The sequence below is a fragment of the Agelaius tricolor genome, unplaced genomic scaffold (genome assembly GCF_023055355.1).
Source record: "Agelaius tricolor isolate 1412-34295 unplaced genomic scaffold, bAgeTri1.0.p SCAF_40, whole genome shotgun sequence".
NCBI classification, from domain to species: Eukaryota; Metazoa; Chordata; class Aves; order Passeriformes; family Icteridae; genus Agelaius; species Agelaius tricolor.
In genome coordinates this window covers 2,014,460-2,030,474 of record NW_027269300.1, presented here as the reverse complement: position 1 = coordinate 2,030,474, position 16,015 = coordinate 2,014,460, and the positions used below count along the sequence as shown (strand labels likewise).

The window sequence follows — 16,015 nt, the reverse complement described above, 5'->3', positions numbered from 1 at the left end:
AACCACTATAAGCACAGGTACCTTTGGTTAAAACAATGCTTGCTTATTTTGAGTACAATACCTGCTTTCAAGCCTTAAAACACAATGCACAGAGCTCAAGCTTAGAACTTCCTAATATCTCACTAGATATACTTTTCTGTAGCTTAGGGAGTTAGTCTACCAAGCATTAATACAAAAACCATTGTTCTATTTGTCCTTACTTTCTACTTCTATTATAACTTTTCTGCTGACAAATCTTATGGCTACCGCTTAGCTCTAATCACAGTTCTGCTGTCTCTGAGGTCTGCCTTTTGCAGCTTTCTCAAAACCCTCTGATTTTAAGGATTCCAAAATTCACTGTCACGAAAGCACTCTGGGTAGCGCTGATCGAAAAAGGCAATTGCAGTTTTACAGATAAATTTCAAGTGGCAAGCAGAAGAGGGGCAAGAGCAGCCATGATCTCCAATTCCCAAAGGCAAAGGCAGCAGCAGCCTCCTGCTGTCACCTCAGGGTGAGTAAAACAGTGCTGAAAACAGCGCTGGAACCCGATCCTTTCTTTCTCTGAGGGCTGGCTCAGGGCAGCACAGGCGGGGCCTGAGGAGTCAGGGCTGTGTGTGGGTGATTGTTGCTCTAGTCCAGAATTGAGCTGGAAAAAGCCCTTGGGAGCCGAGGCAGGAGCAGGTGGGAAGGGGCCGGCGCTGCTGCTGCTCCTGGCCGGGAGCCCCGGCTGGGCCGGGCCGGCGCCCCCTGCGCTGCGGCTGCTGCAGCTGCCAGAGCCGGGCGGGACTCGGGGACAGGGAAGGGACACGGGGGGACAGCAAAGGCCTGGCGGCTGCAGGGATGGTGGCGCTGGGGCCAGCGCCAGCACAGAGCTTCAGCCCGCAGTTAACGCCGAGGGAAACGCTGGGGAAAGGCTCCATTTCAGCCTTTCTGCACTCGTGGCTGTGAAGGGACCGAAATAAAAGGAGAACAAGCAGGGCCTGACCCCTTCTCCTCTGGGAGGAGCCCCAGGCCTGGGGCTGTGAGTGGCCATGAGGGGCTGTGAAGGGCTGAGAGGGGCCATGAGAGGCTGAGAGGGGCTGTGAGGGGCAGTGAGGGGCCATGAGGGGCTGTGAACTGTGATGTATTGTGAGGGGTCATGAGAGGCCATGAGGGGCTGTTGGGGACCCTGAGGGGTAAACGGTCTCTGAGAGGCTGTGGAAGGCCAGGCGCCTTATGGAACAAAGGATTCATTATGACACTCTGGAGACAAGAAGACTGTTGTTTGCATATGGAACCCTACGGAACTAAAAATCCATTGTGACATTCTGGGGCCTCATGGAACCATGGAGACCATTAGGACACTTCTGGACCCACTGGAACCAAGGGGCCATTGTGACACTGCAGGGCCTCGTTTAACCAAGGGCTCATTGTAGCACGGCAGGGCCTCATGGAATCAAGGGGATCGTAGTGGGGCTCCATGAGACCACGGGGACATTTTAACTCTGTGGAACCAAGAAGACCATTGTGACACTACAGGGCTGCATGGAACTAAGAACTGATGTGACAGTGAGGGGCCCAATGGAATCAAGAGGCCATTCCGTACTTCAGGGCCTCATGGAACCAAGGAGCCCTTGTGACACTGCAGGGCCTCATGGAATCCTGGAGACCATTATGGCACTTTGAGGCCTTGTTGAGTCAAGGGGCTCTGCAGGGCCTTGTGGAACCAAGGAGCTCTTTGTGACACTACAGGGACTTGAGAAAGCAATGAGAACATTCTGGCACCTTGAGTCCCCATGGCACCAAGGGGCCAGTGTGACACTATAGGTCCTCATGAAAGCAAGGGGCCAGTGTGACACAGCCAGGCTTTGTGGAACCAAGGCTCCATTGTGATCCTGGAGAGCCCAATAGAACCAAGGGTCCATTGTGCCATTGTGCATTTCCATGGAACCAAGGGAACCACTTTGACACTGCAAGACCTCATGGAAGCAAGGTGCCATTGTGCCGCTGCAGAGCCAAGGAGACCATTGTGGTATTGCTAGGCCTTATGGAAACAAAGATCTCTTGTCATACTACGGGTCCTCATGGAACCAAGAGAACATTGTGATGCTGCAGGGCCCCAGGGATCCAAGAACATGGAACAGTTCTGGTTGGCTTGGCCTGACTGGTCCAGCTGACCTTGGCATGTTGCGGGTTGCTTCTCATCTAGCCCTGGAGTTCTGTGCTTTTCTTCCTGTGGGTAAGAACTCTCTTTTTTCCTCCAGGGGTTCATGGCTGAAACTGGGATTCTACCTCCATATTTGATTAAATCTACAGATTATCCCATATGATACCTGCCAGAACAGACAGCTCTGGATCGCCTTGACATGTTGGGGGCCACCTCTCATCTGTCCTCAAAACAATGGGGGGGAGGGTGGGTGTGCTTTTCTTTTCATGGAAAAGAACACCTTTCAATGCAGGTGTCCATAACCAAAATTGGGAATCTGCCTCCAAAATTCCTTATATCCAAGGACAGCTCCCAGAAAAACGCTGCCAAGACCAACAGGTCTGGCTGGCCTTGGCCTCCTTGGGGCTGCCTCTAATCAGCCTTTGCAACACTGGGGCTCTGCCCTTTCCTTCCTGTGGAGAAGAACTGTCATTCTGGTCCAAGCACTCATGGCTGAAATGGAAGTCCACCTCCAAAACTCCACAATAATCCAAGGGTTGCTTTCAGAAAAAAGCTGCAAGGACAGACAGGTCTGGCTTGCCTTGGCCTCTGGTGACTGCCTCTGATCTGCCTTCAAATCCCTGGGGCTCTGTGTATTCCTCCCTACAGAAAAGAACCGTCCTTCTTGTCCAGGCAGCCATGGCCTCAAGCACATCAGCACTGTACAGGGACAGAGGAGCTGTGTGCTCAGTGGGGTGGAGACTGAGGACAGCAGAGGAGAGCCCTGGGAGGGACTGAAGGGTGGTTTCAGAGATGGTGGATGTGTTTAATGTAGTAGAGAACAGCCAGAGAGAACCAAAAAATCGATGCCAAGGGCAGCTGGTGAGGCCCAGACTAGACACAAGGAGACAGGAATTTCCCTCCCAGGGCAGGGCTGTAGTGCAACACATCCCCAGAAGGAGTCTGGGTCAGTCCAAGGCTTTGTGTGGGCAGGCAGAGGCAGGCAGGAGGCAGAGCTGTCAGCAAAGGAAGGGCCCAGCCAGGTGGGGCAGCCCGGGGATGAGTTTTACAACATGGCTTCTGTGGTCCGAGACCTGTTCCACATTGCCAAAAGATGGCTGCAGCCTTGGGGATATTTAGTTGGCCAACACCCATGTCAATCACTGTAACATAAGGTGACCAGGTGATATTCACATCAGACCTCTGTCATTAGTTTGGTTCCACTGAAGGACAGAAGCTTATTCTGTATTATCTTCATTTTGACAGTAAGAGCAGTGATACTGGAGTCTTCTGTAGCAGGGGACATGGTATACCATATGGAACATGTGGACCATGGTAAAAGATGCTAAATAAATAAATAAAATACATTAAATTTAAAAACACATTTATAAATAAATAAATAAAAACATTCCCAGATGTTCCAGGAGCACCTCAGCCTCATGGTCTGGGAAGAAAACTTATCACCATCAGTCAGCAGAGTGGCTCTCCAGATGGCTTTGCAGAATGGCTGGTATTAGTGCTTAGTGTTACAGGGTTAATATTGGGGTGCAAGGAAGCAGCATTTTTGAATTTCACTGGACTTCATATGGAATGTTAGGGGAAGAACCAAAGAAGGAAAAGGGAGGGATCAAGGTGGTTTGGAGAGAAATAGACATAGGAAAATAGAGGAAGAATACAATAAGTGGGGTCAGTCATGCTGACAGATGCTGACAAATGCTGATCAGTGTGCTTGCAAGGCCAAGCCTGCACTGTTCCATAGTGCCCTGTTTCCTCATTAGACTCAATGTGTATTTTCTGACTGCTCTGCAGAGCCAGTGGGATCTGGTGGAGTCAGATGAGAAACCTTTTTGCACTCTTGTCTGTGTGTATGAACATGTCTGTATGAGGCAGCTGAAAAGTTGAGTGTCCAAAGGCCAGCTATGGGGTGGTCCATATGGTGTTGATAAAGGCACCCTTTATCAAGGTATACCATGATAACTTATCCTTTGGGGCTCAGTAATCTAAAGATTTATAGAATGGCTGACGGATAGGCCTTAGTTACCCTTAATCACCCCTTTTTTCCTCTAAAAATACAAGTGACATCAGATTAGTTATAATTTTACACACAAATTTGTTAAAAAAGAAGCACCATAAGGCTGCAGGACAAAGTCACTTCCCAGTTGTCCTCTTCAGTTATGTTTCAAGCTTCCAGAACAATAGTTATATTGCAAAACGCATGGATTCTAACTTGGCCCCTTCCTGGACTGCTACGGTCATGATTTCCAATGCCTAAAATTATTCCCAATTATTTTTACCTTTGTATTAGATATTACATAATAATAATAAGAAGGACACCCTTCTATTCAGAAAGGTCAGTTTCATAATAATGAAAACAACCAAAGGATAGTATACGGACTTATGATCCTATATTTTCAGAAAAAAGGGATGAGAATGTATGTTTTGGTGTTCTGTAGCCATCCATGTGGACAACATTCCAATCTGCCAAGGTATGTGTCCAAAAGGTAAAGGGGGACCTGTTCCCAAAGCCTACAGGGATAGAGGCGCAGGGCAGGGACACCGTAGGACAGCCTGGGCTGCACAGGGCACAGGCATGGGCAGCAGCTGCAAGACAGCCCTGCCAGAGCCAACTTGGGCAGCACTTTGGCCATGGCTGCTGGGCCTGGGCCTGAGGCAGGAGCAGGAGACAAGTGAGCCTTGCAGGCCTGGGGCCTCATGGCCTCCTTGTCCCTGCTCAGCAGCCTGGCAGGGGCCGCCCCATGCTCCTGCCCTTGGCATTGCACATCCCCACATGCCAGTGCCCATCCCGGCAAGAGCCCTGAGCAAGGAGGGAGGGACAGGATCTGCCTGGCCAGGCCCTGGGGCTAAGGCCTTGGCCCTTGGCATTCCTCAAACACATCCAGCTTTGCTCAGCACCAGAGACACCTTGGCCTTGTTTGTCCCCAGCTGTCATCACTGCCTCCAGTGTTCTGCTCTAACTGGAACCTGGGGACACTTTCTCAGTTCTGCTGTTCAGTGGGACCTGTTAAAACTTGAAGAAACTTCAGAGTTTCAATTTAATTTTGAGTTCTTGAGAAGTTTTTTGAAGACTCTCTCAGGGACTGAGTCTCATGTAAACAACCCCAAATCCCCAAGAGGCTCATTAAAGTCCTTGTGCTGTGTCTGTGCTGCTGAGCTTTAAAGGAACAGCTCTTCCAGGGCCAGCTCTTCTCCCAGCCCAGCAGGGCTGAGGGCTCTGCCTGCAGGCACTGAGGAGACAGGAGCCAGGCAGAGACAGGCTGAAGGCAATCAGGATTGGGAAGACATTGAGCTGAGACTTCACCTGGGGAAAGATCTTCACAGCCCTGTGCATGGTGAGTGTGTGGGTGCAGGGCAATGTCCCCTGTGCTCCTGGAGGGATCTCCTGAAGCCAGCACACCCCAGAGCCTGGGGCATGTGTCAGGAGGACTCTCCCAGTTTCTCTGTGGCACAGGAGGAGCAGGAGGAGGAGGAGGAGGAGGATGTGCTGCAGAGCGGGGCTGCCCTGGGCACCGTCAGAGGGACAGGGCAGGACGGCTCCTGCTGCCAGGGACGGCTGCAGGGGCTGAAGCTGGGGCTGCAGCCAGGGCTGCCCAGGGCTGTCCTGCAGAGCAGCTCCTGCAGCCCTCAGGGCTCTTGGCCAGCCCAGGGCATGTGCCACCTGCCAGGGGCAGCTCTCAGCCTGCCTGGCAGCTCCCCGTGGACGCTGCAGGGGAGAAGTTCCAGGTGCAAGGAGCCACCCCCATCAGGGCAGATTCCTCCTGCTCTGGAGATGGTGCTGCATGGCCAGGGCTGCTCTCAGCTTTCTCCTAAAGGGAAGGGAAATGGGCTGCCAGCTTTGGCTGTGTCCCTGAGCCTCCTGCACTGTCAGCCTGGGCATCAGCAGATGGGCCTCAGATCTCCCTCAGAAAGTGCCTCCTCAGCCTCCTCTCCCTACAGACAGCAGCAGCAGCACCTTGGCTTGCAGCATCTCTGTTTGTCTGGCCTGCCCTTAAGGCCCTGCTGCCAGGGAGATGCCCCTGGGCAGTGCCCTGTGCTGGGAGGGGTCTGCAGGGCAGAGCTGAGCCCCCAGGGCTGGGCTGGGCTCTGGCAGCACTGGCAGGGACAAGGCTTGGATAGAGAGAAACAGCTCCCTGTAGGCACAACTCCAGGCAGCAGAGAGCCAGACCAACCCTTGGCATCCCTCCATGTTCAGCTGCACTGGGAAAGAAAGAAGGACTTAGAGAAATCAACTTTAAAGCGGGAGTCTTTAAAAACTCCACTTTATTTTTCAAGCTCGTTTTATGTTTGATCACCCTGAATTAGAGGGAAGTGAAATATGCAAAGGGCACCTGTGTGGGGACCAGCAGCTCTGACTGCACTGGAACACAGGGAGCCCTGTTTTCCTTCTGGGCTTCCCTGGGGTTCAGCCTGAGAGCAATGCTGAAGATGAATCAGTAACTCAGGAGCAGAAACCCAAGCTCAAATATAAAAAGGCTGAGTGAGATTTCCCCACAGGTAGAGAAGTAATTTTGAGGGAATTCCTAAAATAACTCCATAGGATTGACTCAAAGAGCTTCTGAATGTCTTGTTTCAACAGTCCACCATGCCCAGAGTGAAGGAATGTCCAACAGCAGCTCCATCAGGCACTTCCTCCTGCTGGCATTGGCAGACACGCGGCAGCTGCAGCTCCTGCACTTCTGCCTCTTGCTGGGCATCTCCCTGGCTGCCCTCCTGGACAACGGCCTCATCATCAGCGCCGTAGCCTGCGGCCACCACCTGCACACGCCCATGTTCTTCTTCCTGCTCAACCTGGCCCTCAGCGACCTGGGCTCCATCTGCACCACTGTCCCCAAAGCCATGCACAATTCCCTCTGGGACACCAGCACCATCTCCTACTCAGGATGTGCTGCACAGGTGTTTCTGTTTGCCTTTTTCATTTCAGCAGAGTATTTTCTCCTGACCATCATGTGCTACGACCGCTACGTGTCCATCTGCAAACCCCTGCACTACGGGACCCTCCTGGGCAGCAGAGCTTGTGCCCACATGGCAGCAGCTGCCTGGGCCAGTGGCTTTCTCTATGCTCTGCTGCACACAGCCAATGCATTTTCCCTGCCCCTGTGCCATGGCAATGCCCTGGGCCAGTTCTTCTGTGAAATCCCACACATCCTCAAGCTCTCCTGCTCACACTCCAACTTCAGAAAAATTGGGATTTCATTGCTTGGTGTCTGTTTAGGATTTGGCTGTTTTGTGTTCATTGTTTTCTCCTATGTGCAGATCTTCAGGGCTGTGCTGAGGATCCCCTGTGAGCAGGGACGGCACAAAGCCTTTTCCACCTGCCTCCCTCACCTGGCTGTGGTCTCCCTCTTCCTCAGCACCTCATTTTTTGCCTACCTGAAACCCCCCTCCATCTCTTCCCCATCCCTGGATCTGGCAGTGTCGGTTCTGTACTCGGTGGTGCCTCCAGCCCTGAACCCCCTCATCTACAGCCTGAGGAACCAGGAGCTCAAGGCTGCAGTGTGGAGACTGATGACTGGACAGTTTCAGAAATATTAAACTGCTGACCAGTTTCTGTAAGTCACTTGTAATAAATTTTGTCTTTGATTATACTTGGATTTGGTATTTGATTTGTTCTTTTCTTTCCTTTGTCTTAGTCTTTTAATCTTGTCGACAAAAATGTCATTGTTTGTGTCATATTTCATTTGTTTTTCTCCACCTTTGCTGTGGCCTCAGACTGTGTCCATGAGGACTGTTGCCTTCTTGTGAAGGCCGCGATGACCTGGTTTCAGAGTCCAGCACTTTGATCTCCTTCGTGGGATCCCTTGTGGCCAGTAACGGATGCTGACACCAATGTGGTGGACGGTTAAAAGGCCGTTTATTGAGGGGTCTTAAGGGTATTTATGGACTAAGGAGTCTCTCTACGTCAGACAGGGGTTTGGCTATACTTTCTAGGGTTAGTGTGGAGTGGAAAGTTACTGGCATGCATAGGTTAGGGGGGCTACACGTCTGGCTACATTCCAAGGGTGATCCTTATCTATGGGGAGGGGGGTAGAAGGATTCCTGTAATTTTCCGTTACAGCCTGAAATCTTCCGAGCGCCTGTCCCTGGCCTACCACACTTCCCCCCACTCTTTCACAAATGAACGAGGTAGTCTTATACATAGGCACTAAAATGAGGTAGGAAGTTGAGATCTGACTAGGGAAAAGGGTTTTGGGAAACCTGAGTAAGCTTCTGCCAGGCAAGTCTCTCGTGACTGGCAGCGTCCCCTGTTGAATTCACAGGAATTGTGGCTGTCCCACGAACAGGATGCTAGCCCGTTCTAGGCGGGCCTGAACGAATGAGACTAGCTTGTTCAGCAGGCATGGCCCGAAGGTAATAGCTAAAAGCAGCATTGCCAATGGACCTATTATGGTAGAAATTAGGGTGGTTAGCCATGGTGATTGATTGAACCAGGATTCGAACCAGCCCTGTTGGGCTTCCCTGTCTTTCTGTCTCTGAGCCAGTCTGTTTCGGAGTTCTGCCATGGAGTCTCTAACGACTCCTGTGTGGTCAGCATAGAAACAGCATTCCTCTTTCAAGGCAGCACACAGGCCCCCTTGCTGCATGAGCAGGAGATCCAGTCCTCGTCTGTTCTGCAGGACCACTTCTGAGAGTGAAGAAACTGACTTTTCTAGAAAGGAAATGGATTTCTCGATCCTCTGCAGGTCCTCATCGATGGTCATCTGCAGCTGGGACAGTCCTTGGTGTTGAGTTGCTAGGGCTGAGACACCTGTTGCCGTTCCAGCCGCCCCTAGGCCGAGCAGCATTGCGATAGTTATACCTGTTAATATTTCTCTCTTGTGGAGCCGGTTGTTATCTTCGAGAAGGTGGTACACCTCTTCGTCTGAGTGGTACAGGATCCTAGGGATGATCAGAACTTGAACACAAAAGTCGTTAGAGTTATCGAATTTGGCAAGAGACACACAGGGACTCACTCCAGATCTCTGGCAAACCCACATCCCAGATGTGGATGGGACTACCCACTTATTCTTCTTCCTGTCGGGCTCAACTACTTCGGTGCAGATGTCGCCTTTCCGCTTAGCTAGGGTTGCATTGCCGAAGCATCTGCCCTGACCTGTGACTTGACTCAGGGTAATTCCTTTGCGGGGTGTGTCCCATCTGCACTGGCGAGGGGCATCGGCTGTGGAATAGCTGAAGGGGGTATCTAAAGCGACTCCTTCGTAAAAGGGGGGTTTAACATCGTAGCAAAGCCAGCAGGAGTCGGTTAGGTTAGGGTTAGATTCATTCAGGGATAGAAAGGTAGCTTCTAACATGCGAAGGATTGGGTTCGAGCCTGACCTGGCTGAGCGGCCTATCTGGAAGGCTTCCTCATCGCCAGTCGGGACGTCGGTGACCCTTGTGGGTAGGGCTTTGGGGTAGGTCATGTTTCTCCCTTTCTGTGTGCTTTTGATCACTTTGTTGGGCCCAACTGCTCTGGGTGCTGACGGTGGGAGTCTGGTAATTCGCACATTCACCCACTTTCCTGACCCTTGAAGGACTACTGTCCATGCTTTGCCCACGGCCCAGCTAGGGTGATTCGGCTGTAAAACTGTCATGTTATAGTGGGTGCACTTCCGGAATTTGGGGACTTTATGTTGGTTCCGATAGAAACTTCCCTGGAGGAAGATGGGTGTTTTGCAGCCTGCGGGTGCCCAGGTGAACTGTAGGAATCTGTCGGGCTCTTGTGGGTCCCACCCAGGTCCTGACGGCCTGGCGTCTGTAACTATTGTTTCGCAGCCCCAGTGTCCACAATATCCCCACCCTGGGCGATTGCAATAACTTTTTCCTGGGTTTGAGGCTGGGCACCAGTAGGATAGGTACATGTGCGTGGCGTGTGAAGAATGGGGGTCTACCTTTTGTTGTTCTGGAAACAGGTCGGTGATGTGAAGCACGAAGGATGGGGCGTTCGGCGTGGTGATGACTCTGAGCATCTTGTCACCAGCAACATGTTGCATGACCCACCTGAAGGGCTGATGAGGGTAGTAGTCTGGGCTGGCTTGCCCTCCGGTGACAAGCCCCAATAACATGATCACGCAGAAACACCGTGTTTGCTTGGGTCCCGCCCGTGTGGGTCTCTCAGGTGCTGTCCGGCGGCTCGGTGGACTGTCACTTTCCTCTGGGAGGGGAACGTACGCATCCCGGGGACGGCCAATAAGCATGTCCTGTAAATAGAAACTCACAATTCTCATAGCAGCGCCTGGACTGGATCCATGGGTCGAATCATCTTGTTCACTTCTCTCAGGTCGTGGGCGAGACGATAACCCTCTCCGGACCTTTTGGGGATTACAAACACAGGGGTGTTCCATGGACTGGTGGAGGGTTCTATGTGACCCTTTTGCAGTTCACGGTTAACCAGTTCCAGCAAAGCTGCCACTCGAGGCTCTGACAAAGGCCACTGCTCCCTCCAAATAGGATCTGATGATTTCCAAGTCAATTTGATCGGCAGCTGAGGGTGTACAGCAGTGGCCCCTATGATAAATTTGTAATCTTGACTCCTAGCATAGCAAGGACGTCCCTTCCTATTAGTGGCGGAGAGTTTTGCAAAATGTAGGGGTAAATTGCTACTGTCTGTTCTGGTCCCTTGTTTGTGTGAAGTGTTATAGCCACCAGCTGGGTGCTTTTCCACGCCCGGGTTTGTCTCCCCACCCCGTTCACTGGGGGGACTTCCTTAAACCGCCAATGTCTGGGCCAATGCAGCTGAGGGAGAATCGTGCAGTCTGATCCCGTGTCTACCCAAAACTGAAGTCCTACAACGTGGGGGTCCTGACTGCCATAGAGGCGGCATGTCCCCCTCACCCTCAGGGGTTCCTTCCCTATTTTCATGGCCAGGGCCACCCAGGGGTCCCGGTTTGGGGCGTCCCCTGCTGGTCCTGTAGCGCTTGTGTGGCTTGTGATGATGGGGGGTGTGAGGGTATGGTTGGTGGTACTGCATAGCTCTGCCATTGTATCGCTGGCGGGGGTGCGATACTGACCGCCTCCTGTGGGAGCATAGGGTATGAGGATCCCCTGCCCCACTGTGGGTTGGCATAGATGGGCCGTCTCGCATCCATAGCGGGAGGGGGCTGAATATGGCCCGCACGCCCCCCCCCGTCCCGTTTCCCCGGGGCCGGGATCTACAGTCCCTAGCGAGGTGACCTTTCTTCCCACAGTTCCAGCAGGCCCCTCTGGGACACTGTTGGGGCGAGGGTGTTGCCTGGGGAAGCTGTGTCAGCTGAGAGCAGTTTGCCGCGACATGACCTGACTGACCACATCTGAAGCAGGCCATCACACTGGTTAGGGTGTGCACGGTTGCCTGAAGTGGGGCCAACTGCTCTTCCCTCACAACATGCTTAATCATGTCAGCCAGGCTGGCCCCGGCTGGTAGGGAATGCAATATATCTTTGGTTACGGTGTTACATTGTTGCCGGAGACAGTCGGTTATCACCGGGCCTTTTGCGACAGCGGGTAAATTAGAAGAGTCCACCGCAGCCTGAAGGCGGTCAACAAATTGTGTAAAACCTTCACTCTCCCCCTGTTTGATGGTCGACCATGGTGTCGGTCTGGCCACCACCCTGGATGCGGCACGTATGGCTTCTCTGGCCGCCCGGGAAGTCGCCCTGACTTCCTCGATCCGAAGCTGTGCAGCTTGTTGCTGGGGTGTGGCTACTTCGTCGTGCTTCCCCAACAACCTAGATAAACTCGACCCGTGGAGTGGCTGCCCTTCCCCCGCCATCTGAGCGAGCATGGTTGCACATTGGTCCGTCCATTCCTGTTTAAATATTATCAAACCCGCCCCATCAAAAAGCATATGGCTTATTTGCACTATATCGAAAGGGAGTAAATCATCATTGCTAAAAAGACCATCCACGAGAGTGGAAACCACCCCTGAGTTAATTCCTTTTTCTGAGATAGCTTTTACTATTGTCTGAACGTCTTTGGAATTAACGGGAGTATACGTTCTTTGCTGGTTCCCCTGGGGTCCTGTGATTCTCACTGGGAAGGCATGCACCGATGCTGCGGGTGCCCATTCCGCGCATTCGATTTTGATTTTACCCCAGTCAGTGAGTTCGTATTGGGGCTAGTTCCCGGTTGTGTTAAAAGTTTTAATTGGTTTCATCCGAAACCGCATTGATTCTGTTTTCTCTGCTTCCGAGTCGCTGCTGGACTCGGTGGGCTCCGCAGAGCGATCTGGGGAGCTGTGGCTCCCTTCAGAGTCGGAAGTCGACTGCCAATGAACTTCCGGTCTCTGCTGCCATTTTGTCCGGCTACGGCCCCGCTCCTCCCCTCGGGGGCAGTGCTGATGTTGCTGGCGGTGCCGCCCCCTGGGCTCGCCCTGCCTCCCGCAGGGAGGGATCTCTCCCATATATGGTGGCATCAGTGGGCGCGGCTCCCGAGTGAGTGCCCGCCCTCTGTCGCACCCCCACGCATGCGCGTCTGCTGGGATCCACGGCTCTCGGCCGTGCATGGGCTCAGCGCTGGTTTCCCGCGCATGCGTGTTCGCGGCTGGCCGCGGTTCTGGGTTCGTCCCGCCGTGGACCGGCGGGCTCCACCCCTCTCCCCAGCCACCCGCGCCATATTCAAACGGGTAGGGCGGCGGATCCCCTCCGCCGCTCGCCCGCACGCCAGCCCTCTCGATATTTCGAGCCTCTGCCGCCAGCCCCTCCCAAAAGGACCGTGCGAGTCCCTCCGCTTCTTGCGCTAAGTCGGCTAGCGGCGGGGAAGGGTTGGGCGAGGGGTCCGCGGGCACCCCGGGGGGCTCCGGAGGTGGTCTGGGCCCCGGCGGGTCCCCCGAAGGGGTCAGGGGGTCCCCCGGGGGCTCCGAGAGCTCCGGGGGCTTTGGGCTGAAGGAGGGATGGGATGCGCCCGGCCCCCCCGTCTCCCCGCTCTCAATCGAGTCGCCACCAGGGGGGTTTCGCGTTATCGCCCCCTCCCCCAGCTGCGGCGCGATTAACAAACAGGAGCGCGCAGCATTCCACGTCTCCCGTTCTTCTAATGCTTTGCGTAGGGCTGCTTCTGCCTTCCCCCACGCTTTCAGGCTTTTGCTGCTGCCTGTGGCTTTTGCGTCCTCTGCTAGCGCGACAGTACATTTCTGCCACACCCCAGGGTGTAATATATCTATGGGTCGAGAAATGACCCCAATCTCTAGGAGTCTCGTCAATGCGAGATTAAAATTCCTGAGCTCACATTTGATTCCCCATTGCATATGTATCAAACTTACGACCTTCGCTATCGCTTCCATACGAATCGCGGGTCTCTGGGGCATCCCCCTTCTTCGCTATGGCCGTTCCGGCGTTGAGTGCTGTCCCCTGGCCAGGAGTACTCCCGTCGCCCGGACTCGTCCCTTCGTCCCGATCCCGGGTTTTGGCACCACTATGTTGCCTTCTTGTGAAGGCCACGGCGACCTGGTTTCAGGGTCCGGCACTTCGATCTCCTTTGTGGGATCCCTTGTGGCCAATAACGGACGCTGACACCAATGTGGTGGACGGTTAAAGGCCTTTATTGAGGGGTCTTAAGGGTATTTATGGACTAAGGGGTCTCTCTACGTCAGACAGGGGTTTGGCTATACTTTCTAAGGTTAGTATGGAGTGGAAAGTTACTGGCATGCATAGGTTAGGGGGGCTACACATCTGGCTACATTCCAAGGGTGATCCTTATCTATGGGGAGGGGGGTAGAAGGATTCCTGTAACTTTCCGTTACAACCCGAAATCTTCCGAGCGCCTGTCCCTGGCCTACCACAGGGACCAGTAGCAGTGATCCTACCCCTATTTTCTTCTCTGATTCTATTTAGACATCTTTAATTACAGGAACCTTGAAGGGTTCTCCTTTTGCCCCAATAACCTGTACTGTGGAACAGGTTATTACATCCCGGGGACAAAGATTGAACTGTTGATCTCTCGGCCCCTGTATCTACAAGGAAGGTTATGGGGGTTTGCTGGGGACCCACCTTAAGTTTTACCAAGGGCTCCGATGACATTTGGGTCCCCAGTAGATAGAGCCCTTGATCCCCCTAATCCTCTTTGAACATTTTCTCATCCCTAAACCTCTTTTGGCATTCACTCTTCATTTGTCCATTTCCACCACAATAGTAGCACACTGTTCCTTCTCTCCCTCCAGTTGGGGGTCCTCCTAAATCCCGGGGACCTCTCCTCGTGCCATTTCTTTCTCGTGGTGGAGGGTTGTTTCGCTGTGCCTCCCTGACTGCCGCCACCATCATACGAACTTGTCTTTTGTGTGCCTCATCCTCCCATCTAACATATACCTTCTGAGCCTCCCTGAGCAATTCATCAAGTCCTCTGCTCTGCCAATCCTCTAACTTTTCTAATTTCTTTCAAACATCCTCCCATGATTTGGCTACAAACTGTGTTTTAAGGAGCGCGTGCCCCATTGGCGTCTCTGGGTCCACCCCTGAGTATAACTGAAAACTCTTCCTTAATCTTTCCAACCATTCAGTGGGGGTCTCATCTTTTCCTTGGCACTCTTTGAATGCCTTGCTTATATTTTGTCCCCGGGGCACAGCCTCTCGTATGCCCTGGATTATGATGGTTCTTAAGTCCTGCATATGACCACGATGGTTGGGGTCATGATTGTTCCATCTGGGATTTTGCAAGGGCCATTTCACATCAGCCGCGGGACCTTGAACATGTTGGGTGTCCCAAATCCTCATTCCTGCCCTTCTAATCATCCCTCTCTCCTCTGTTGTAAATAGGATGCCTAGAATGGATTGCATCTCCACCCAAGTATATATGTTTGGCCCTAGGAACTGATCCACTCTTTCTGCTACTCCTATAGGGTCTTCTAATAATTTTCCCATCTCTTTCTTAAACTCACAGGCATCTCCCAAGTTCAAGGGGACAGTGACAAACCCCATCCCAGCTTGAGGTCCTCCTAATGCTATTTCCCTGAGAGGGAACAACCCACTGCTCTCTCCTTCCTCAATTACTGTCCTCATCTGACTCCGAGTACGCCCCCTGCAATGTGGGGAGTCCGTGACCTGCTGTCTATTAGGGGCCGATGCCAGGGGTGCGTTTGGGGGGGTTCAGGGGGAGCTGGTGGTATATACGGGGGAGGATAAATAGGAACATATTCCTCCGGTCGAGACTTTTTCTCTTTGTCTTCCTCCCCTTGACTTCCCTTAAGGGGGAACAGCCTAGCTGTTTGCTCATTACTTCCTACCAACCATAATTTAGCATATGCACTCTCCTCCGGGTTCACCGGCTCTTTAGAATTCACATAAATGTTCAGGGCTTGACAGGCCCAATCCTCGAAGGATCCGAAAACGGGCCAGTATATACTTCCTGAATCCAGATTCTTACCTCCCCATACTACCATGCAATAATTTATCATTTTTGCCTTATCCTTCCCCTTTCTGGAGGGAAAGTCATCCCAACACTTGATCATTAATCCTAACGGACAGTCCTTAGGTGTTGGGGGTAACTGGGGACCCTCCCCCATGGGATCAGAAGGCTTGCTCTTCTTCTGCCCCATCTTCCAAGGCACCTCCACACACACACACACACACACACAAAACCCCTCGGTCGTGGCTCGCTCCCTCGCGGGCTACGAGAACCGCACTACTAGAGGGTCCCTCTCACGTCATCCGCAGGTGGACGTCTCATTCACCGTGCCCTGGGATCGCAACCCCAACCGAGCGGTTCACCTCGTATACCCACGCGTCCTGTGTTGTCGCTCGGATCTTCGTGCACAAAGTTTACAGGGTTACCAGTGTTTTCCTTGCTTATTCCCGAATTTAGGTTCATCAGTCCAGATGAGGGGTCAAGTGAGAAGGCCAGGGCCCCCAGGTGGTGGGGCGCCCCCCCAGGATTTTCGAACCAACCTCGTTTTCTGGATCTGAGTCACGGCACCAAATTGTGATACATGAATTCACTGGATTTAAGGAT

The 16,015-nt window shown here is 52.9% G+C and overlaps 1 protein-coding gene across 1 annotated transcript; it reads left to right on the top strand.

Moving 5' to 3' along the window:
* Positions 1-6,721: 6,721 nt before the first annotated feature.
* LOC139603643 (olfactory receptor 14C36-like) lies at positions 6,722-7,654 on the top strand. The gene has a single exon (XM_071454534.1). It carries the CDS (start codon positions 6,722-6,724, stop codon positions 7,652-7,654), a length of 933 nt encoding a protein of 310 aa, XP_071310635.1.
* Positions 7,655-16,015: the final 8,361 nt, after the last annotated feature.

Excerpts from the sequence above, each read along its gene's own strand:
- LOC139603643 (XM_071454534.1), top strand. The coding sequence starts at position 6,722 with ATGTCCAACAGCAGCTCCATCAGGCACTTCCTCCTGCTGGCATTGGCA.